Below are 21941 nucleotides of genomic sequence, written 5' to 3' on the forward strand. Positions count from 1 at the left end.
CTCTTCCGGTCAACACTATGACAATAACCCAGACAGCCGGAGATTCCCGTCTCTATCCGTCAGATGCCGAAGCCTCGCTTATTCTCGGGTCGGCATGCCGAGAGGCTTCATACTTTTAAACTCTAAGGTATATTATTCAATGACCTTCAATGCTTTCGATCTTTGCTTAATTTTTATTTCCCCAGCTTATCTAGGTAGGGAAATTTACAGTCACAGAGCATACCCCCCGTTCACCAACAGCCCAATCTCGTACACAAAGCTGCTCATCGGAGACGCAAGGAACAAGATCGCGTCGGCGATCTCTTCGGGCTCGCCGATTCTGCCTATAGGCAAGGATTGTATGTCCCTGATCATGCCGGGTTCTCTGACTGCTAGTAGCAAGGCAGTATTTGTCCAACTATCCATTTATGCTGATTAGACAATAGACACCTAAACTTGAGATGGTCTAGAAACTAGGGCCTCACCCTGGGCAAACTGCATTGATGCGGATTTCCTGCGCGGCGTAAAATTTGGCATCCTGTTTGATTATTAGTTAATTAAAACACTTTATTAACCGGATTTGCATGAAGATCCAACAACGTACCATCTTGGTGAACCCCATTACCGCTTGTGCGAGAGAGACTCGTTACCAAACTGGGCTTTCAAGGGTGATTTGAAACATACCATGCTTTGCAGCTACGTAAGAAGGATACGGTAAACCCGTCGCGGTGGCAGTCAAGCCTAGGGCAGAGGCAAATTAGAATGTGCACTTGATTATATAGAGAACCAAAGGAAAGTCCGAGCTTGTGATGAGACTGACTCTTGCTTGAGCATCTGCCGAATAACTGCCCTCTGGCATAACCAGGTCCCGATCTGATCAATCTCGATAATCCTCCTCCAATCGTCTACAGGCACCTCATGTGTCGCCAGTTCGACGTCCCCTACCCCAGCAGCATGGACGGCAACATCAATACGGCCGAAGCGTCTTACGGTCTCTTGTACTGCATTGGTCAGAGCGGTTTCATCGGTCACGTCGACGCAGAGTGTCAATACTTGAATGGCATGGATTTTCGTTTCATTTTCACGATTCCTAAGTAGAAGCTCTTCACGAGTCTTCTCGAGTTTTTCTAGATCAATATCAAGAAGACTCAAAACGGTGATTCCACTCTCGGCGAATTTGTAGGCAGTGGCAGCGCCGATGCCTTCATTAAGGTGCTCGTTCGATTCGGAGAGTCAGTGTATTGTCCCATTTTGCAGTATTAGAACAGACAGGGAGTTTTTTTTATCTGACGCTGCACCTGTTATCAATGCTGTTCCCTGAATCCCAGTCATTTTCCTTCGTTAGATGACAGTGGCGTGAGTTGAAAAAACGTGAAGGCGTGGAAAGTAGTATCAACTACAGGGCCAACTTGAGCTCCGGAAATAGGCGAGACGAAGTTAAAACAGAATTCTGGCGTTGGAATATCCATCATGCTAAAGGCTGGGTAGGCGGATTTTGTGCATATTTAGCTATAAGCTATGTGACAAGATGACAAAAATTCTTGCATGCTACACAGTATCACCTATCGAAGCATGTCGATCAACTACCCCTCTTCTTACTACATGCTTACAGTTAGATACAGGCTTTTACTTTTCGATGCGATTCCTAACCACCAAAGCTACGTAGACATATTCAACGCAAGTAAATTCTGCGTGGTTACAAAAAAGTCGAGAAATTAACAATCTGGCTGTATCCTAACTCAGTTCCCGTACAAGCACTGCTCTGTACCTGATGTTGCCGTCTCTTAGCCTTTTCATTGCTTGCTCAATACCATCCTTGGAAAGAGAAAATTTCTCAATAATTGGCTTTATGTTTTTTCTAGAAACGAATTCAAGCAGTTCTCGTATAGTGTGGCGCGATGCGACAAAGGATCCCTGAATCGAGACCCCTCGAAAGTTCATGGCGAGTATAGGGATTTGAGGATGCTCGAATGTAACAGTTAAAGGATATATGGTGCTATTGCTGTCCATCAAGTTCAAAACGCTGTCGACTTCTATTAACTCAAGTCCATAATGAGAGAAAGAAAAGTTGGACTCACGAAGCGTAATCGACATTGCAGTTACCGCAGAGCAAAAGGTGCTTCAGTGGTACGAACCTTTCTATACCATTTTTCTGCACTGCTGGGTCAAATACGTGATATTCCGCGGCACCGCAAGCCATAGAATCTTTTCTTTTAGCGTCCGATCGTGACAGGACGACCACATGGAAGCCCATCGCAGCGGCTATCTTGACAGCAAGGTGCCCTAAGCCTCCGAAACCCATGATCCCGACTCTCTCTGTCGGGAGGGTGGCATATCTGTGAAAGCAATTCCACACCGTCGCACCAGCGCACATGAGCGGAGCGGCATCCTCAGAGGCATATCCCTCTGGAATTGGGAAAACACAACTGGCATGATAGACCGCACCGCTGCTGAATGAGCCTATATCGTGATCTTCCTCTCCGTACGCGCGAGCATGCCTGCAATGTTGATCCCAACCTAGTGTTGTTTGTTAGACGCCAAACAGACAGAACTTGTGAGCGGCAAGATAAACCAAGTACTACGCGAGAGAGGAGAACAAACCCATGGAGCATTTGTCACATCGTTCGCAGACCCTGCGAATATATGCGCAACCAACTCGGTCTCCGATCTTGACAGTAGTAACATCGGCACCCACTTGTTTGACAATTCCAATTCCTTCGTGACCAAGAACCTGTGTCGAATGTAGAAAATGTTCATCCGTTCCGCAAAGCCCAGCATGTGTTATTTCAATATATACTTCGTCATTTTGGAGAACTCGAAAAGTTCTATCTTCTGTGATACGGCCCTCTTTCGAGCCGCGATAAACTTCAAATGAAATACTCATTGGGAAAATTTTTTTGGTTTGGGTTTGCTAGGACCAGGAGTATTAGACTGCTTTCCATATATTTGAGGTAGTAGATGTATCAGAGTCCCCTAGATAACTTTAAGTTTGAGTGCATTCCACATGCACAATTTGGAATGGGAAGTTTATCTTTCTCTGGCCTTGTTTTGTCACTCTAAATCCGGGACCTATGTCATGCAGCCATTGCTGATCAATCTCCTTCTATTCGAAAAAAGAAAAGAAGGAAAGCAAAAATTGAATATATACATCACAAATTCATACTGTAGAGAGCAAACATACGCCACGAGGGCATAGACGAGGATCAAGGTATCAATGCCCCAATAATGGATGAACACTTGAAAACCTGTTGATACCGCTGTTTGAAGGATGTACAGTCACAAAAGAGGAAAGGAGAATGCAATGACTGTTACACCGTGACAGATAGACTGCTCTAGGCTTATGTGTTTGCGTGAAGAAATTTTGACGGGCCCATCTTATCTGCATTTGTTGTCATACAGGAATATCAGGCGCTTCATCCGAGCTTCTCCTCAGACTGACCAAGCGCTAGAGATTGTGTTTCGCCGGATCTTCGCTAGTATTCGAAATACATAGCAAAGATAGCATAGAGTTGACACAACTACCAATTTCTAACAAATGCTTTCCTGGGTTGGACGTCAAAAAAGGATGTGGCGTCGGACCGTGCCGGGTATTGGAATTTCACCCACCCAACTATGCCGTTCTCAGCCCGTGGCTTATTCTAGTAACATCGGATCCACTTGCTCTATTTTTGATTATAACTTTGAACCCCATAAATCGAATGAATATGTATTGTTTCTATTTGCATACCATGCTAACACACTGAGAGGTCCGTGTGCTCTAGTAATCGTTAACTGGGGCAACTACTCGTCGCCTCGGCGTTGACGGTATTTACTTGATCTGGCTATATAGAGCGAGCGAATCATGATAAGCATTAGAAGCGACGAGACAAACCTGCTCACACAGATGCGGCGGCGACAAGTATAATTCACGTACAAACTGGGAATCAAAACATCTTGCTTTTATGTGTGACGCATACCCAAACAGGGAAGATGTTGCACGAAACTTACCTCGGGAATGAATGGACGACATTTGGTCCTATTTCTGGATTCTTTTCTTTGTATTAAACGCAGTGTCGATGCGTGCACTTTGAGGAAAGTAGATCCTTGACATTTTAGGGCTAGGGTTAGGGCTAGGGCAGCTATCCCGTTTCAACAGGGCCGTGCTGAAAGGACCGAAAGGAAATCTGTAGACCTGCGATTTATTCGTACCTCCTACCTCGGCCGCATAATGCACTTCCCTTTCTTTCTTTTGTGAAACACAAGTGAAGTTCGTGCTGTGTGTGGAGATGATTTACGTCCAAGCATCAGATACATATATTTCAATCAAGAACTTAGCATGCAAAGTCCCTGAAACTTAAGCCGAAATTGTCGGCTCTCCAAGAATTCAGCAATCCCAGGAGAACAATTATAAAGAAAATTATACTTTTAGGTGCTTCAGCCAAGTAGAATTTGCGGAATCACAGTGCCAGTGAACTCGTTGCTCCCGGCCCAATGACGATGGATGCTACCAAGGAAAGGAGAATCACGCGACCTTTTCCTAATTTCACTCTCGACGGCGTACTGTCAAGCAGTCAAAGAGCCTATGACAAGTTAGATAGGCTGATGATAATATGATCGTATTGGAGAAAGTTCCATGATCCTAATGTGACCACGTTTGTCAAAAGATCCGGCAATTGGGAAAGGGATGTACATACGTGTCAGTTTACCACGTCCCGACTGTCTGCGGTAAATATCAGCATCATCAGATATAGATGTACTGCGGCTGATACAAACACCAACTGCAGCTGGGTGGCTTGAACCCATCTAGTTGCATCTCGCTGATTCAGTCTTTTGGTAGACGGACCACCGCGAAACCAGGCAGATTCCCGTGTTGCAACTGTCATGAACTGGAAACTCACAATGGAGAGAGCAAAACTAGCGCAATTATTGATTGATGCGCATCAACAGACCTTTGGTCAGGTCCCATTCAAGTCGGCGCCACAACGCCCAGAAGGAAGGTCGGACTTAGGGCTCTTGCGCGATCAACACTAGCTATCCTTTTTAGAGGCCGTTTACTAGACCACTGGAGATGTGTAGAGAAGTAGATTGGTAGGATAATGACAGCACCAAAGAAGTTGCTAAATAATGCCAAATATCATCGGTGTGCATAGATACCATACGAAATTAGATAGTTTTGGTACAAACTGAGGACTTCCTAAAATTCCATATGTGAATTCCCGTGTATTTCAACTTCAGTGTAATCGTATCCTCTATTTGGCCTGTCCAGACCACTACAAGCAGGGTCTTGACCGAGCCATTGAGATTACTGGAACTTAAAGAAGGATTCCTGCAAGATACGAAAGTAATTGGAAGTATAGGTTCTGTAGGGGACCGTAATGAGATTCGGATCGTGAAGCTTTGAGGTAGACGTGAACGAAAAAAGTATTTGTAGGGTATACTCTACGTTTTTACCATTCACTATGGCACTCCCAACATTAGCAAAGTAAAAGAAAGTCCCTTCCTACATGGTGTAGATTGTTTCGGATCGGAGGACACGAAATAACGGCCAGTTCGGCCCCGCTGGTGAATCTATATGAAACATTTACGAATCGTACATGTTGCTAGGCGGAAAGCAATATTTTGTACGGCCCGAGATGGATTTAATTACTCATGATCTATTGTTTCCCCATCTCTTCTACTCAAACAGGTTACTAGATTCCGTGGTTTTTCGTCTAGCTCGTACCAATAGGAACTTCCAGCACAATGGAATATGCGCTGGGCGTTCTCTACTTGGGCCTCCTACTTTTGTTCTTTCTTGTCTATGTCTCTATCTGTTCTCTTTTAGCAGAATATCTCACATACCCGGATTCTTTATTTCTAAACTCAGCATTTTTTGGAAGATGAATGCGGCCTATCATGCCGACATGCCGCAGCACAACATTGCGCTTCACCACAAATATGGTCCGCTGGTTAGGGTTGGCCCGAACATAATATCAGTGAATGAGCCTGAGGCATATTGGGTTATAAACGGTTTTGGGCGCGTCTATAGAAAGGTTGACTTTTTGCATTACTCTTCGTCTCACTGTTCCTAATCACCATATAGACTCAATTCTACTCAACAGCTGAAGCGTGGTACAAGGGCAAACCGTTACCGACTGTTATCACAGCAAAGGGCCTAAACTATCATTCTCAAATTCTGCACATGGCTAGCAGTGCGTATTCAGCAGCACCTATGACTAGCTTTAATAGAACCTCAGAGGTCAAGATAGCTGTTGGCCTCAGTGCTGAGGAAGCTGCTTCGTATCTTAATCAGGTCGATGACAAGGTAGTTATTGCTATAAGAAACTCGTTCGGGCCACAAAGAGATACATTACATTCAATTCCATACACAAGGTCATTCTAGGCTGAAAGGTCAGCTCACAAGATGGCTTGTTCCAATTAATGACATTTGAAAACTGGAAGACTTCAGTTGAGCCGAAGATGTTGGGCGCTGCAAACTTACACTCTGTACTTGCAAACGAGCCCCTTGACTTCTTCCTCATGACAGGATCTGTCTCAGGCATATTGGGCAACCCAATGCACAGCAATTACGCCGCTGCAAACATCTACCTGGACTCGCTTGCCCGTCATCGCCATGCGGCTATGTAAGAAGCGTGCTGTCCGTCGTTTTGCCGATGATTCTTGGCGTTGGGGTCGTGGCCGAGAACATCGAGCTGGTGCATGCTTTTAAGCAGAAAGGCATGTACGGTATTGACGAAGAAGCCCTTATTGAGGCCTTCGAAACAGCCATCACCTCCTCGGTTTGTGTGGAGGAGGGAGCTTCCGATCACGTTGTCATGGACTTGGATCCGTTGAGCTCCAAGAGGCCGTCAATGACTCTGCTGCGACTGATATCTTCTGGGTCGAGGATCCTCGCTTCAGCCACGTAGTCCATGTCGTCGATGGTGCAGCCGGCCAACAATCCATCCTGGCAGCCATCAAAGCTGCCACCTCTCTTGCAGAAGCTGTTGCTGCAGTCACGGAACGCTTCATAGGGAAGCTGGCTCGCAAGATACTTCTTGAGGATGACGAATTTGAGGCTGATACGAAGTCCATCGCTTTGTATGGTATTGATAGCATGATCGGGGCTGAGCTCCGGAATTGAATCTTCAAGGAATATCGCATGGATATCCCATTTCAACAGTTACTTGGATCGACCTTGACTATCAAGTTTGCAACCCAAGTATATGCATCCTAGGGGCTAGAGGCGGCATAATAGTATGATTAAATGGCTGAAGACATGACCTGGTCAGCTGGCGAGACTGATGTTGACCGAAGGGTCTTCCTCGGTCTGCGACATAGCTCTTCTGCATGTAAATAATACTGCTCGTTATATTTTTCCAAGTTGTGTAGAGGGCCCTATAAAATACTGAAATATTCATACTGTCCTTGCACGCACAGGCTGCCGCCGGGCAGCGTAATTTTGGTACTGAAATTACCGGAAAACGGAAGTTTTCGGCATCGGGTAGGGGCCGCCAACAACAATCTTCAACATCAACGCTTTTTTCGCTCCCATCCTCTTTTCTTGCAGCATTTATCTCGCAGCGCACACGTCCTCCTTTTATTTGCTTTTCTGTCGGCAATTGGCCCCCTTTAGACCTCTGTTACCGACTCAATTGATACGCGAGCAGAAGAAACAAAAGCTGATAACAATGGCTGCTCGGCTATCGGTCCGAACTTTGACACATGCTGGGCGAGCAGCGTCCGCAGTCCCCCGCGTTGCTTGCCTCTCGTCCCCCACTCGTTCAGCGCTTACTTTTCCTCTGAGGACCACACAATACACTCGTCTTCAGTCCATCTCGAGCCCCAAAACTTTTACTACGTCGTCCAGAATGGTGAGTGTCGATGTCGCAAAAAGTTGGCGCAAGCCCGACCAGGTTCTGACTCGAGACGTTACTAGGCTTCGAACACTCGCATTGAAACCGACGCTTTTGGCGAGATTGAGGTTTGTGCTGACGTCGATCATGCAGCTTTACCAAATCGCTGAACAGGAGTGTTTCGTATCTAGGTTGCCGATGACAAGTACTGGGGTGCGCAGACTCAGCGGTATGTTGTATGCCGGTCGACTCGCATAAGTTTTAGAAAAGAAAGAAAGAAAAAAAAAAAAAAGAAATGATCATACTGACTGTGAATGGCCGTGGATAGCTCCCTGGGCAATTTCAAAATCAACCAGCCCCAAGACCGCATGCCTCCCCCGGTTGTTAAGGCTTTCGGTATCCTCAAGGGAGCCGCTGCCGCTGTCAACGTGAAATTCGGACTCGGTACGAGCTTACGATGAGTGCTATTCCGTGTGGAATGATATACTAATCGAATATCAGACCCAAAGATTGGGGAAGCTATCCAACAAGCTGCTGCCGAAGTTGCCTCAGGAAAGCTTCATGACCACTTCCCTCTCGTTGTCTGGCAGACCGGTTCCGGTACCCAGTCCAACATGAATGCCAACGAGGTCATTTCCAACCGCGCAATTGAAATTCTTGGAGGACAGAAGGGTAGCAAGAAGCCAGTCCACCCCAATGACCATGTTAACATGTCTGCTTCGTCCAACGATTCTTTCCCAACTGTTATGCACATTGCCGCAGTGCTTGAGCTTGAAGGTACTTTGCTGCCCTCATTGAAGAGTCTGCGTAATGCTCTTCAGACCAAGGTTGAAGCTTTCAGCCATATCATCAAGATCGGTCGTACTCATTTGCAGGATGCCACGCCCCTTACTCTTGGCCAGGAATTCTCCGGCTATGTTGCCCAGCTCGACAGCAACATCAAGCGTATCGAGAACACCCTACCGGATCTCCGTCTCCTTGCTCAGGGTGGTACCGCTGTGGGTACCGGTTTGAACACTTTCAAGGGCTTTGATGAGCAGGTTGCTGCTGAAATCAGCAAGCTCGCTGGAACTGAGTTCAAGACTGCTCCCAACAAGTTCGAGGTCCTGGCTGCTCACGACGCCATCACTGAGGCATCAGGCTCTCTGAACACTCTCGCTACATCCCTTTTCAAGATTGCCCAGGACGTACGCTACCTCGGTTCTGGTCCTCGTTGCGGACTTGGGGAGCTGCGTCTTCCCGAGAACGAGCCTGGTTCCTCTATCATGCCTGGCAAAGTCAACCCAACCCAGTGCGAATCTTTGACCATGGTCTGCGCGCAAGTCATGGGTAACCATGTCGCCACTACCATCTCTGGCATGAACGGCCAATTTGAGTTGAATGTGTTCAAGCCTGTCATGATCCGAAACCTCCTTCATAGCATCCGCATCTTGGCCGATGGCATGGCTAGCTTTGAGAAGAACCTTGTTGAAGGTTTGGAAGCCGATGAGAAGCGTATCGACTCTCTTCTTCACGAAAGGTAAGTCCCATATACTGTCTTATTTTCCCACTATGGGATTTAACTGATGAACATCACAGTTTGATGCTTGTTACATGCTTGAACCCGATTATCGGATACGACATGGCCTCTAAAGTTGCCAAGAATGCCCACAAGAAGGGCCTCACCTTGAAGGAGAGTGCTATGGAGCTCAAGGCTCTTAGCGAGGAGGACTTTGACAAGTACGTACGTCCTGAATTGATGATCAGCCCGAAGGAGAAGAAATAGTTGTATGTAGGAAGCGATTATATATAAAACAGCAAGTTAGCTAGCTACGATGTATTTTTATTTTTACCGATATGGATTGATTTGATATCCTCTTGAAAATAAATCTGTGCCTGAGGCTGAGATCGCTCCATGTGCCTAAAATTAGAAATAGCACGGGGTGTCTCAGTGCATCACGCTAGTCCATATCGGGCCCTGGACAGCTCCTCCGCACGTCGAAAATCTGTATCTGCCTCTCTTAGTTTCTTTTTCTGTTGTCCTCGGACTCTGCGCCACGTCAATTGACATTTCCTCCAGCTCTGAGCCAGCAGTCATTCACCTGCTTTTGTTGTGCTGATTGTTTCCACGGATCTTGGCCTTGACCCACTCTAATGTTTTACCCCCCCCCTGGCCTTAGGAACATAAATCAGAGCAGACAACCCCCCCTTCTTTCAAAAAGCATCCTCTCAGCAGTCAATTCTATCGATAAATACATTGAATAATCGCCAAACAACTCCTAATTCAAATCCATTTCATAGCCAATCTTTCATCATGACCACCGACCTCTACTCTGTCCCTGCCGCCAACGGCGTTGAATCAAATCTACTCCGCACTGCCCCTTCGGACGATGCTACAGCAAGCAGTAGCAACAGTTACAAGCCCAATGGCACATACCAGAAACCGGAATCAAGTCAGTCGGAAGCAGAGCAACAGCAAGAAGAATTATTTTCGCCTTCCCTCATTTCTCCCGAAATCCTAGCAGTCTTGCCAGAAGGCTACACTGCCCGCCCACTACGCCGCTCCGACTTTCACCTAGGCTACCTCGATGTTTTGCGCGTGTTGACAACCGTCGGTGATATTACAGAGGCTATGTGGAATGAGCGATATGATTACCTCTACAAGCGCAATGACGAATACTATCTGATTGTGATATGTGATGGTGCAGGCAAGATCGTGGGCACGGGAAGTTTGATCGTCGAACGTAAATTCATTCACAGTCTGGGTCTGGTCGGCCATATTGAGGATATTGCTGTTGCCCAAGACCAGCAGGGCAAGAAATTGGGACTGAGGATTATTCAGACACTCGATTATGTTGCCGCCAAGGTTGGGTGTTACAAGGTGAGTAAAACACCCTCGATATTCCTGTCATTGTGCAATGCTTTTCTAACATAAATCTCTGTTCAAGTCTATCCTGGACTGCTCCGAAGTAAATGAAGGCTTTTACATCAAGTGCGGCTTCAGGCGCGCTGGCCTTGAAATGGCGCACTACTACTGATTCGATCAAATACGAACCCTTTATCAGTCCACTGCCTCTCCTGTGTTATAATATTTTTTTTTCCTCGCTTCACTTTTTGTACTCACTAAATACGTGTTTGTTTGCATTAAAAAGATTGATGTTATAAATATCCATGTGCATTTCTTTGGGATTCTGTGTTATGGGAAGAGCGAGGCGAGGCGAGGCTTGTGCAATGGATTTTACACCGAGAGACATACGCTAAAGTCTAACAGACGGATTAGATAGACATTAGTTGGTTATATTTTAATAATTATTGTATAATTATTCTAGATACGGTTTCACGGTTTCATTGAAGTTTCTGGCCTCGCAGTAAGAACGGAAGACCACCTTTATTATGTAGACCTCTTGACGACTCTACGAAAAATAACCATAGAATCATGTCTTTGATATTTCACCAATATGTATATTCCCTAGCCATAAAAATTAGAATGGTGAGAATATCTACATGTGTAGAATAACGCCCCCAAAGCTGCGTAAACTGAGACGGAAATGGATCGTAGCATTCATTCATTATGGTGTATGCTCGATTATGCTCTTTTCTTCTTTTTTATTCGTTCTGTGATAACATGGAAACACAGTCCAGCTCCAGATAAAAACATGTGGTAGGAAAAAGAGAAGAAAAGAGACCCCAAAGAAAAACCTCCCTTGTTGAAGTTTTCTTCCGTTAAGAAAATTCCACACCTTCCCCAACCAAAATATTCACTTTTTGTTTCATCTCATTCGTGGTAATTTAACGAGACTTGGCGGCAACCTTGGGAGGAGCACCCTTAGCACCCTGCTTGCTCTGGATGCGCTGGGCCTTGCCTTGTGAAGCGTTGGCGGCGGACTTGGCCTTCTCGGCCTTCTTCTTGCTCTCGGAAGCAGCCTTCTTCTCCTTGGCGTCCTTGATGGCCTGCTGGCGAGCGGCGGCACGAGCCTCGGGGCGCTGGCTTCGTCGTTCCTTGATCACATCGAGGGAAGCACCAACGATAGCACGCTGGGACTTCACAACACGGCGAGTACGCTTCTTGGCAACTTCCTATAATTCATCGTAAAATTCCCAGTCAGCATACTAAGAACCATCGATTTCTTCCAACTTCTAATTGCTTTTTTTTTCCCGACCAAGAAAGATCAGTCTCAAGGAAGAGTTTTCCCCGGGTAACCTTCTATGTCTTCCAACACATCTCATCTTCACGACCGAGCTATTATAAAATCCAAGTTTTCGACGCAAGGCAAAAAGAAAATTGGGGGTTACTGACTTCAGAGATACCCTTGCGGTGTTGGCGACGGTAGAGAACGGTCCAGGATATCCGGCGAGGGTTCTTGCGCTGGAGGAAAAGGGACTCGGACTTTCCATTCTGGAAGCGGAAGATCTTGCTGTCTCCACGGACGTAGAGCTTACCCTGTGAAAGAGAAATGACATTAGAAATTATTTTAATTTGAATTTGGCGATAGGTATATGGCGACTGTGAGAGGGCGATTTATGTGTAGCGGATATTGCGACTTCGATATCGTGCAAGATTGGCAGTCATGCAGTTGGGAATAACGCACCTTTCCAGGGTAGATCTTCTGGCCGGAGAAGCTGTCGTCGTAGGTACGCATCTTGAATGCTGGAGATGCGTAACTTGTCGAGACAGTGAAGTTGTCGTTGGGCGTTGAAGTGATGAAAGTCAAGGCGTGGCTCTCCCGTGTCTTCCCTTGGATGATTCAATTGTGGTGCGGGCCACCTCGCTAAATCCGTCACGTGATGGCGGCTGCCCTTTATATAAATCTCGGCCCGCGCACCTCCTGCGACACTTGCACGGTCTGGGTTTTTACGATAAACACTCATACAGATTTGTTATAACAAAATCGAATTATGGCTATCTTTGCGATAGCTTGCTATTCTCGCATAAATTACCTGTCGTCTTGATCGGAATTCGCGTTCGGAATTTTGTGTTTAACCAAGTCTTACCGTAGTATTCCACTGCTTGACATTGGCTCGGAAGCAACAGTCTCCTCATTTTCTATACGGGCTTTTCTTACATATTCGAATCTGAATCGATTTCCTTTCGACTTTCATGTTGACTCTTCTGATATTTGGTACCATGATGCCTTATTACTAGCACCCTCTAGTTGCGCGACGCTGAGATTTGAGAAGGAGGAATATGTATGGCATGCAATTCTATTCATTATGGAGATATAATAGTTAAAAGATAAACTGCTGAGTAATTTAATCGCAATTCATCACGTAAGACTGCTCTGCAGTGATGGAAAACGTGCATCGCGCCACTGAAGTTGGCGCTCATCGCGCATTACATCGGTCCATAACTTTCTTGAATGTTCTTATTTTCCCCACACGACCACGGAAACTTCATAATATCCTAGCGCACTTTATTCATCTAATCCATTGCATGAGTTCGTGTCCACTCTCTGGCTGTCTGGATCGCCGCTGGTTCGTTCTCCTTCCACCTTTGGGCAACGTCGTTGGCTAAAGGGTCATCGGGGTTAGGAGCGCCTAGTAAAGCTTGAATAGATAGAAGAATCGTTCGGATTTGTAAAGCCGGAGACCAGTTATCTACCATGACATTAGCGCGATGGGAGAATTCGAAAGTTCGGCAATTCATCAACATACTTTTCAGAACATCCAAGCAGATCCGTCCCAAACGGTCGATGTTAGGATGATAAATCTTCGTGAGAAATCGGATCTTTGGCGGGGTCATGGGGTAGTCATCGGGAAGAAAGAGTTCTGCTCTGAAGATACCTCCTATATTGATCGACCAGTCAACTTGCGTGCTCGGGGAATGTACGCGGAAACAGCGCTGTGTACCTTCGTATGGTGACTGAGCAGGGCCATGAATCGTCACATCGAAATACCTAAGGTTGTCCTCATGGGGAACAGCGTTGATGCCCGGTACTCTACAGATGGATGGTCAGACACAACGGATACTTATCTAAAGGTTGATTGTCTGTACTTACGGCTCGGCCATAAGGCGCTCAGTCTCTTTTATAATCCTCTTTGGTAGCCCGGCCATCTTGCCTTTAGTTTCAAATCCTCGTTGCTGCTATGGAGCGTAGACAATAAGACGTGTTTGTGATGACAGAACAGTTGGAAGATGGATGCTATTATATGATGTGACAAGGGCGGGGTAGTTCTAGAACAGGGACGGATGCACTGCGCAGTGGCACGCGACTGACGGAAAGATCAAAGGTTCCAAGTGTGGTCTCCAGTGGAATCGCGTCAAGAGATGCGCAAAGCAGAGATCAATGCCGGAAGCAAGCCGCTGAGGCTCACGAGTCGATGGACACAGGAAAACCTGAGGAACGCGGCAAGAGGGGCTGTTTTAGTTTCACCAACCGGGTTAGGCGCAAGGCCAAGTCCCGTGATATCTGGGTCCCGCTCATTTTGTCTTTGCACATCCGCGGATGTTGATGCCTGAGAACGCAGGTCTCCGCATGCCCCACAATCAAGTAAGGCCAACTTGGAGAGAGCTTCTTCCGTCCGTCCACCATGCCAGCAACGTCTATTTCCACCACCGCTACCGTGTGAATCGCAGCCATTGCGATGCGCGGTAACAGCAATGGACTACCGCTAACCGCTCCGCTCGCGATAATCTTGGTACTCATCCCGTGGTTTTCTCCTTCTGAGACGGTATAAGTACTCACTCACATGCGACTTGGAACATAGACAAACGCTATCTGCCATGTCCAGTCCGGCTGAGTCAAGGGCACCGGCTTCGGCCTTCGAGAGTCCCACATTTGGTGAGGACAGCTCTTTCCATGTCGAACAGCCTGTGGGATCCATGTCCATATCGCCATGTGGTCGAGATGTTGTTCTGGCTTCTAAAGAGGGCCTCCACATTATCGACCTGGATTCGCCATATTCCCCCCCTCGATATCTCCCCCACCACACACCATGGGAGGTTGCTGATGTTCAATGGTCGCCTTTCGCAAACAGAGATTCTTGGGTCGTGAGCACGTCAAATCAAAAGGCACTGGTGTGGAATCTCGCAATGAAAAGCTGGGAAAACTCCATCGAATACGTTCTACATGCACATTCACGCGCAATTACCGACATTAACTTCTCAGCTCACCATGCAGAGATACTTGCCACTTGCGCTGTTGATAGCTTCGTCCATTGCTGGGACCTCCGAACACCGTCACGGCCGGTTATCTCATTTTCCGACTGGTTTGCCGGCGCCACTCAGGTTAAGTGGAACCGACAGGACCCCCATGTCATTGCGAGCTCACATGACAAGTATCTCCGGATCTGGGACGATCGCATGGGTGCAATACCTCTGAAGTCTATTGAAGCGCATAGCACAAAGATTTATGGCGTTGACTGGGATAGGTCGCGTCGCGAAGCTATCGTTACGTGCTCCTTGGATAGAACAATCAAGGTGTGGAATTCTGAGCGAGAAGCCGATGTTCCAGAGAAAGTGATTGAGACGCCCTTTCCAGTATGGCGCGCACGAAATACCCCGTTTGGCTGCGGTATTCTCGCCATGCCTCAAAGAGGTGACAACGATCTTCATCTATACGGTCAAAGCACAGAAGATGCGCATGGATTTGGGGAAACCCTTCCCCTCGTTCATAGCTTTCCTGGGCATAAAGGACAAGTCAAAGAGTTTCTGTGGCGGCCTAGGGGATCTGTTACGAATGGTTTAGACAACCGAGAGTTTCAGTTAGTGTCGTGGGGTGCCGATAGAGAATTACGACTCCATCGGGTTGATCCAAGTATCCTTCGTAGTGTTGGCTATGAAAAAGGAAAATCTGTCGACTTGGGCATGCGATTTACTAGACACGGCTCTCTATATAAAACATTTCGCGACGAGCCTGCTCAGAATCTTGACGACTCCATATATGCCGAAACTGTAATTTCAGCTGGCACTCGACCTCAGATCGGTACCAGCGTAGGTACGAACAATGTCTCTACTACACGCTACTCGCGCGCTTGGAGTCACAAAATCCACATCGAGCCTAGAGTTGGCATGCAGGGGCGATCACAACTAAGAGCTAATCCTAACCCTATTGCCTGGATGCGCGGAGTAAAAATATCCGTCTGGGACATTGAGACTTTAGGTGACGAGATTACGCATGTGGGCGAGAAGTTCTCCAAAGTCGATTTTGAGTCGGTAGATGTTCGCCAGAGGAAAGTCACGGTTTCACTACATGGCCCCTGGGCGGCGGAAGGGAGCTCTTTATTTCTCAAGCTTGACATCAAGTTTCCCCAGGATTACCCGCGGGCTGCAATCCCAAATTTCAAAATCCAGAAGACATCTGCTATGACAAACGAGCTTTCAGAGAAGATGGTTTCAGAGCTGCGGACAATCGCAGAAACGTACATGTCTCGGAAGCGGGGATGCCTAGAAGGCGCACTCCGTTACCTCCTTGGGGAATCCAGCCTTGAAGAGAGCATTGCCTTAGTTCTTGGTGAGACTATTGATACCATAAAATCTCCCATCACGGGACTAGAGGATGATGAATCTAGTGATGAAGACGAAGATGTTGGCCAATTTGACAAACAGGAGCTTAGTATGAGCTCTGAGTTGCTGCGTCCCATTAATGCTAATGTAATGGTTCCCGTTGCCAGGGTCTGTGGCGCTACTTGGAGTCACGATGGACGCCTGATATGCTTCTTCCCACCCAAAAAGGACAAGCCGGGATCCTTATTCGATTCCCTGGGCTTTAAGGATATAAGTCGGCTCACGAGAAATGACAGAGTCTTTGAAGGATTCGGTCGTTTACATACAAGCTCCCCTAATCTCCGTCCCACAAGAAAGACCCTCGGCACAATGAGCACTACCGATGATGGAGGCTCCGATTATTCTGATGACTCCGATACGGCCTCTTCGAGTTCTTCTGATTCTTCGGACATGATGCTAGGCTTGCCGAATCGATTCCAACCGGCTTCAATATGGCGTAGCATCGGTAGTGCTGGCAATGTCAGTACATATCGAACAAAATCGGCTGATAATTCTCAATTATCTACTGTTGGTGGTGGGCCTGGGACCGTTGGCACAGGTAAATCATCTGAATTTGCACACAATATCATTTCTATCCACGACTTCAGCGACTTGCTTCCAGCAAAGAGAAACCTAGCTAGTCAGTACAAGATATTCGGAGATGGTGCAGATGTTTGCGCGCACAACGCGGCAGTGGCCGCTGACTCTGGTTATCATAACCTGGCTCAAGTCTGGGGCTTGCTAAAGTTGGTTTTACAAAACCAGAGTGACTCGCGTGTTCAGCATATTGACATGAATACGTCTGTACCATCATTGGGCAAAGGTGGGAGCACTATTGAAGACTTTACCAAAACAAAGCAGAGTACTAAGAGTGTTTTGCAACGATTCTGCTTTAATCATGGCGTGTTCGGTGGCCGTTGGCTTATCAATGCGCTTTTTGATCATTTCGAACGAATCGGAGATGTCCAAATGCTTGCAATGCTTTCTTGCATTCTTCACGAACAATCCATGCGTAATCGAGTTAGTCGACATCGAGACAAAGAGGTATCATTTGTTCATCCGATGCACAGCCCGCTGGCATTGGATTTCTTTTCTTCCAAGCTTCCAGACAACAAGTCGCCGGCTGCAACCCCCTTAACTTCATATTCACGTGAGAGCATCAACCCCAGCGTCTTCCAAAGTCCCGAGATCCCAGCAGAACAGTGGAATAGCTTTGGAACGACGCCACACTCTAGCTCAGCATCTCCAATGGCAACACATACACGGATATTGGCGGAACGCAAGACCCCTAGTCTCTCTATTTCTGCCTCACCAGACAATGCTGGGGTATCAAAACCAGGGTCTGGGATTGGTACAGCGCTTGCATCATCACTGTCGCGATCATTTACATTTGGTCCTTCTGCTGCCTCTTCACCGCCTGTTGCTAACGCCAAAAAGAAGACAAGCCCAATAGGAAGCCTGAATATCCCAGCCGCAGTGAGTTGGAGTGCTACTCAAATAATTAACAGGGCTGTTTCAGCAATTCCCGAATATCTCAACTCTTCAATGGTGATCACGTCGCGAAGTCACTCAGAGACAGATAGCGAGAGAAAGAAAGACGCACGCAAGCCAATGAGACTTAATGTCTCTCACAAGAATCGGTCAGCGTTCGACGCTGATGATTCCCCGAATAGTCCTTTTATTGATCGCAATAGAGAAGCGCTGTTCCAAACGTACCGTGAATCATATGCCAACCTGCTTTTTGTGTGGAATTTGCCCATCCAACGCAGTGAAGTCATGAAAATAGACGCTCCTGTGGATTCTTTAAGTGACACATCTCCGGGTCAGCGGCAGAAGCAAGTACCAAGACAAACATCGACGATCGAGACACGCGACCAAAGAGATACAAAATCGGTTATGAGAGACACCCTGGATGTTCAACGACATTGTACCGAGTGTGGGCAAGCTTTGCATAAATCGGTTTTTTCTTCTGTCAAATCGGAGGATTTTAACAACAATATTACAAAACACTCACCCCTCCCCAAATGTCCTTCATGCTCTTCAGTACAACCTTTGTCTGCTCATGTTGGATGTGTTATCTGCGGAGAAGTTATTTCTGGAATGTTTATACCTTGCCTGGAGTGTGGTCATGTATGCTGCTTTGAATGCCATCAACAATGGTTTTCGCTACAGCGACCTCATACTGTCGACGCCCAGGATGTTTCTGACCTAGTGTGCCCTAGCCCCTGTGGCTGCAATTGCACTGAACATTCAGAGATGGTAGTCATCTCATCACCTAACGCAATATCCACTCACGACGGCAAAGGTAATCTACTCGGTCCTCATTATCGTCTCCGATCTGAAATTCCAGCTCGATCACGGCCAGATATCATGGCTGGCCAAACGGATGAAGACCTAGACGCGTGGCGAGGCGCAGCTTTCGCTCGAGGACTAGGGGGAGGGCTTAGCCGTGTTTTAACAAGCACTGAACGTAGCCGGCGACCCAGCTCATCAAACAAGAAGCTACAATTAGATCGCATCGATGCTGTGTAATGGTTTTCTTTTTTCTTTTCTTTTCTTTTTTTTTTTGACCTCATTCAATGCATAGCGTGGCGTTTTTATCGATACCCGTCAAACGAATTACGGTTATCATCAATTCACCAAGAGCTATTTAGAAGAGCTCTCTGTGCTTAGATTTCAATGCAGTGATTTTTCAAAATGCGGTTTGCATGAGCCTATCTACGTCCTAACAATATCTGTGTAGTGGAACAATTATCAATCTCATATTCGCATCTACCTGCCAGACTCAGGCCTCGTTATTTAATGCAGTTCGGTACATCATAGATAGTTCTTTCATATAGTCGTACATCCCTTCATCATCCATGTCCCCATTAATATTGCAATGTGCATATACAAGCACGGACAACCAGACCCAAACTTGAAAATCACTAATAATATTCGACAGCAACGTGGTCATCCATGTACTTGGTGATATCACCGAGGAACATAGAAGCCACAATCGCGAGCACGCCAAACGCAATTGATGTGAGATAGACGTACTTGTAGCTCTCCGCGTAGGCATATTGACCTGCAACGACAACCATCTCATAAGCTGTCGAATTACCGGCAATTCCGGGAATAGCTTGCATTTCATTGAGGAGGGATGCAGTTGTTAGCGTGATTGCGTCGGTGATGGACGTTGTGTTGGTGATGCCGAGTTGGGCCATCATGATGCCGCCAATATAGCGTATGGCGTTGGTCTTGAATTTGTTGATGAAGATGTTGAAATAGATCGTATAGCCAATAGCACCGCCAACGACGCGAATAGACAGTGTCAATGCTGAGATTGTCGCAATGAGGTCCTGCAAGTCGTCAGTCTTAGGGTTACGACCGACCAATTAGGAATAACGTCGAAACATATCAACTTACATCTGGGCAAATAATGGTCGTCATGATGCTTGCTGGAACGACGATTCCACCAACTCCCAAGCTTGCAATAGTCAAGATGATCCATAGTGAGCTAAGATTGTCAATTCGCGCAACGGCCATGGCACCGCATCCTATGGTTTTAGAAACACAAATGTCAGCGTGCAGGATTTCTATGTGGGGAAGCATTACGTACCTGCAGTCATGAGGATACTGCTCGCTACCATCAATGCCTTCATGTGCCCTTTCAGCCACGATAGGAGACAAAGAGTGATGCATGCACCAGCAAGGATACCAAACCCAATGGGTAGGGAGCGAAGACCGACACCCACAGGATCATGGCCAAACTGGTTGAAGCTTTGTGTTGGCCAAAAGAGGAGAATCGAGAAGAAGTTTGCACCGGAAACGCAGGTTATAAGCAATATCAAGCCCAGAGTGCGTGGTTCTTGCATTATCTTGCGCGGGATCATTGGGTGACGAGTTCCATACACTTCCCAAAGAACAAAGGCAACCAGGATAAAAAAGCCAAGAATAAGAGGTACCAAAACGTGAGGTGTTTTCCAAGAGTACTATGCACACCTGAAGTCAGTCTTCTGTTGTTGACACCAGCAAAGAAAGACAGCGCACCTGATAGCCACCCCACTGTAATCCTGCCAGAAACAAGATCAACCCGGCTATGCTGAGAAAGCCTCCCACAAAATCAATGTTTGAAAGAATTGCTCGTTTGGAAAGTCTTTGGCTGTTGGCTCTAGCAGGTGGGAAGTAAAAAAGCAAGGTGAAAAGCAGACCCAATCCATTCCAAACGCCGGCCAACAGGCCGACATACCTCCAACTTGAGTAATATGCAATCAGCTGAGCCCATAGCACAGACGCAGACCAAGGAAGGATTGTGAATATTAAAGCAGCAACATATGTACCGCGCTTGCGTGCTGGGGCCATCTCAGCGGCGGCTGAAAGAGATGTCAGTTCGTTGATGCCTTTACGATTTTCGATGTTTTGTTAGCATGCAGTTGCAACGTAGTATGAGCCTTATGTAAAAACATCATCGGTAGAAATACCTGCTCCAGCACCACAAATGGTCATGCCCCCAATGAAAATGTTCATGGTATTGGCAGTGCTAGACACGGCCAACCCGATACACACAAGTGTTGCACCAAGGATAGCGAGATATCGACGGCCGAGTAAGTCTGACAGACTGCCGACAAAAGGACAAATACCTGCGAGGGCAAGCAAATTCGCCAAACACTATTGCCTCCATGTCAGCTATGTAGATTCTCCTGATCATGCTGTGCAGAAAGAAGTGAGGTATTCGACATACCAGCCAAACCCAGCGATCTGAACCACCGATTGAACCATATATGTAAGGAGGAATACCGCCAAACAGGTAGAGTGGGATTTGTGAGCCTATTCAACGGTTTCTTTTAGAAAAGCTTCTTGAGATAGTAAAGCTGCATCCAAGTCGCAACATACCAGTCCAGAGAAATGACATTGCAGTGAGACTGAAAAATCGGCTCATTGTCATCTAGATATTCACGTGTCAGTTGAGGGTAGAATGGCTCGAACAGAATATCCGAAAACAAATTCACATACAGGTACTTCGTGACCCTGGGCTTCGGCAGCACAACTTGGCAATGCATACAAATCGGACTTGGGACTCGACTGGCTACTATCGGTCCCATTGTGACTGAAAGGCGGCGAAGTTCCTGTTGAATTCATTTTGGCGTAAAGTTTTTCTGGCTCCCTATGGTGGATGTAGTTCATGTAGTTCCGAGGAAGACGAATGGCTCACATCGTATTATATGTGCCTGCATTGACTTTAAAGATGATCAGATTGAGAGAGGCTGGCCAGTATCTGTACAGCTTACCAGTAGAGGGTCCAAACTCATGTTTTAGTAACAAATTATTGGGCTGCCCAGGTGAGGATATGCACATGGGCGCAGTCGATATCTAGTTGCAATGTGCAGTTACTCGATACCTCGCATTGTCTCGAGTCGTCCTGGGAGCCTGAGCGGCAAAAAGACCATGGCTGGGCCATTTGGCCGTTGAGAAGACATGTCATATACCTAATGTATTTGGAAATTCCCAGCCCCGAGCACATTGGATTCTGTGCAAGGGAGATCTGTGCTCCACTTCTCCTTCGCGCCTTGCAGGAGATGCAACCAGCCAGTCGTCCATTGCCTGTTTATGATAGAATGAATAGTAAGTACTAAATAGTCATGGAGTGCTTAATTGTCGCCATCTTATCCTCTCGAGTAGGTATATTTTAAATCTTACTAGTAGAT

At 46.8% G+C, this 21941-nt stretch overlaps 8 protein-coding genes across 8 annotated transcripts; 4 read left to right on the top strand and 4 right to left on the bottom strand.

The window, feature by feature from the left end:
- Nucleotides 1-186: 186 nt before the first annotated feature.
- UA08_01431 (hypothetical protein) lies at nt 187-1311 on the bottom strand (the record flags this gene model as incomplete). The annotated part of the gene is made up of 6 exons (XM_020261095.1): nt 187-190; nt 224-368; nt 465-517; nt 664-720; nt 800-1181; nt 1278-1311. The coding sequence occupies 6 exons, from the start codon at nt 1309-1311 to the stop codon at nt 187-189; spliced, it is 675 nt and encodes a 224-aa protein (XP_020123347.1).
- A 4550-nt stretch (nt 1312-5861) lies between these two features.
- Nucleotides 5862-7081, top strand: UA08_01432 (hypothetical protein; the record flags this gene model as incomplete). Its single annotated transcript, XM_020261096.1, has 5 exons — nt 5862-5906; nt 6041-6262; nt 6341-6348; nt 6485-6737; nt 6794-7081. The coding sequence occupies 5 exons, from the start codon at nt 5862-5864 to the stop codon at nt 7079-7081; spliced, it is 816 nt and encodes a 271-aa protein (XP_020123346.1).
- Nucleotides 7082-7628: 547 nt separating this feature from the next.
- UA08_01433 (Fumarate hydratase, mitochondrial) lies at nt 7629-9558 on the top strand (the record flags this gene model as incomplete). The annotated part of the gene is made up of 6 exons (XM_020261097.1): nt 7629-7811; nt 7877-7921; nt 7985-8022; nt 8122-8237; nt 8295-9312; nt 9372-9558. The coding sequence occupies 6 exons, from the start codon at nt 7629-7631 to the stop codon at nt 9556-9558; spliced, it is 1587 nt and encodes a 528-aa protein (XP_020123345.1).
- A 528-nt stretch (nt 9559-10086) lies between these two features.
- Nucleotides 10087-10810, top strand: UA08_01434 (hypothetical protein; the record flags this gene model as incomplete). The annotated part of the gene is made up of 2 exons (XM_020261098.1): nt 10087-10653; nt 10721-10810. 2 exons carry the CDS (start codon nt 10087-10089, stop codon nt 10808-10810), a joined length of 657 nt encoding a protein of 218 aa, XP_020123352.1.
- Nucleotides 10811-11561: 751 nt separating this feature from the next.
- On the bottom strand, nt 11562-12412 carry UA08_01435 (hypothetical protein; the record flags this gene model as incomplete). Its single annotated transcript, XM_020261099.1, has 3 exons — nt 11562-11849; nt 12070-12213; nt 12362-12412. 3 exons carry the CDS (start codon nt 12410-12412, stop codon nt 11562-11564), a joined length of 483 nt encoding a protein of 160 aa, XP_020123351.1.
- Nucleotides 12413-13191: 779 nt separating this feature from the next.
- Nucleotides 13192-13824, bottom strand: UA08_01436 (Ubiquitin-conjugating enzyme E2 N; the record flags this gene model as incomplete). The annotated part of the gene is made up of 3 exons (XM_020261100.1): nt 13192-13367; nt 13425-13708; nt 13769-13824. 3 exons carry the CDS (start codon nt 13822-13824, stop codon nt 13192-13194), a joined length of 516 nt encoding a protein of 171 aa, XP_020123350.1.
- A 669-nt stretch (nt 13825-14493) lies between these two features.
- On the top strand, nt 14494-18786 carry UA08_01437 (hypothetical protein; the record flags this gene model as incomplete). Its single annotated transcript, XM_020261101.1, has 1 exon — nt 14494-18786. The coding sequence occupies one exon, from the start codon at nt 14494-14496 to the stop codon at nt 18784-18786; it is 4293 nt and encodes a 1430-aa protein (XP_020123349.1).
- Nucleotides 18787-19181: 395 nt separating this feature from the next.
- On the bottom strand, nt 19182-21375 carry UA08_01438 (hypothetical protein; the record flags this gene model as incomplete). Its single annotated transcript, XM_020261102.1, has 8 exons — nt 19182-19595; nt 19663-19793; nt 19856-20228; nt 20287-20609; nt 20718-20904; nt 20978-21063; nt 21130-21181; nt 21250-21375. The coding sequence occupies 8 exons, from the start codon at nt 21373-21375 to the stop codon at nt 19182-19184; spliced, it is 1692 nt and encodes a 563-aa protein (XP_020122823.1).
- Between the last annotated feature and the right edge of the window lie 566 nt (nt 21376-21941).

Source organism: Talaromyces atroroseus, assembly GCF_001907595.1.
Source record: "Talaromyces atroroseus strain IBT 11181 chromosome Unknown scaffold_1, whole genome shotgun sequence".
NCBI classification, from domain to species: Eukaryota; Fungi; Ascomycota; class Eurotiomycetes; order Eurotiales; family Trichocomaceae; genus Talaromyces; species Talaromyces atroroseus.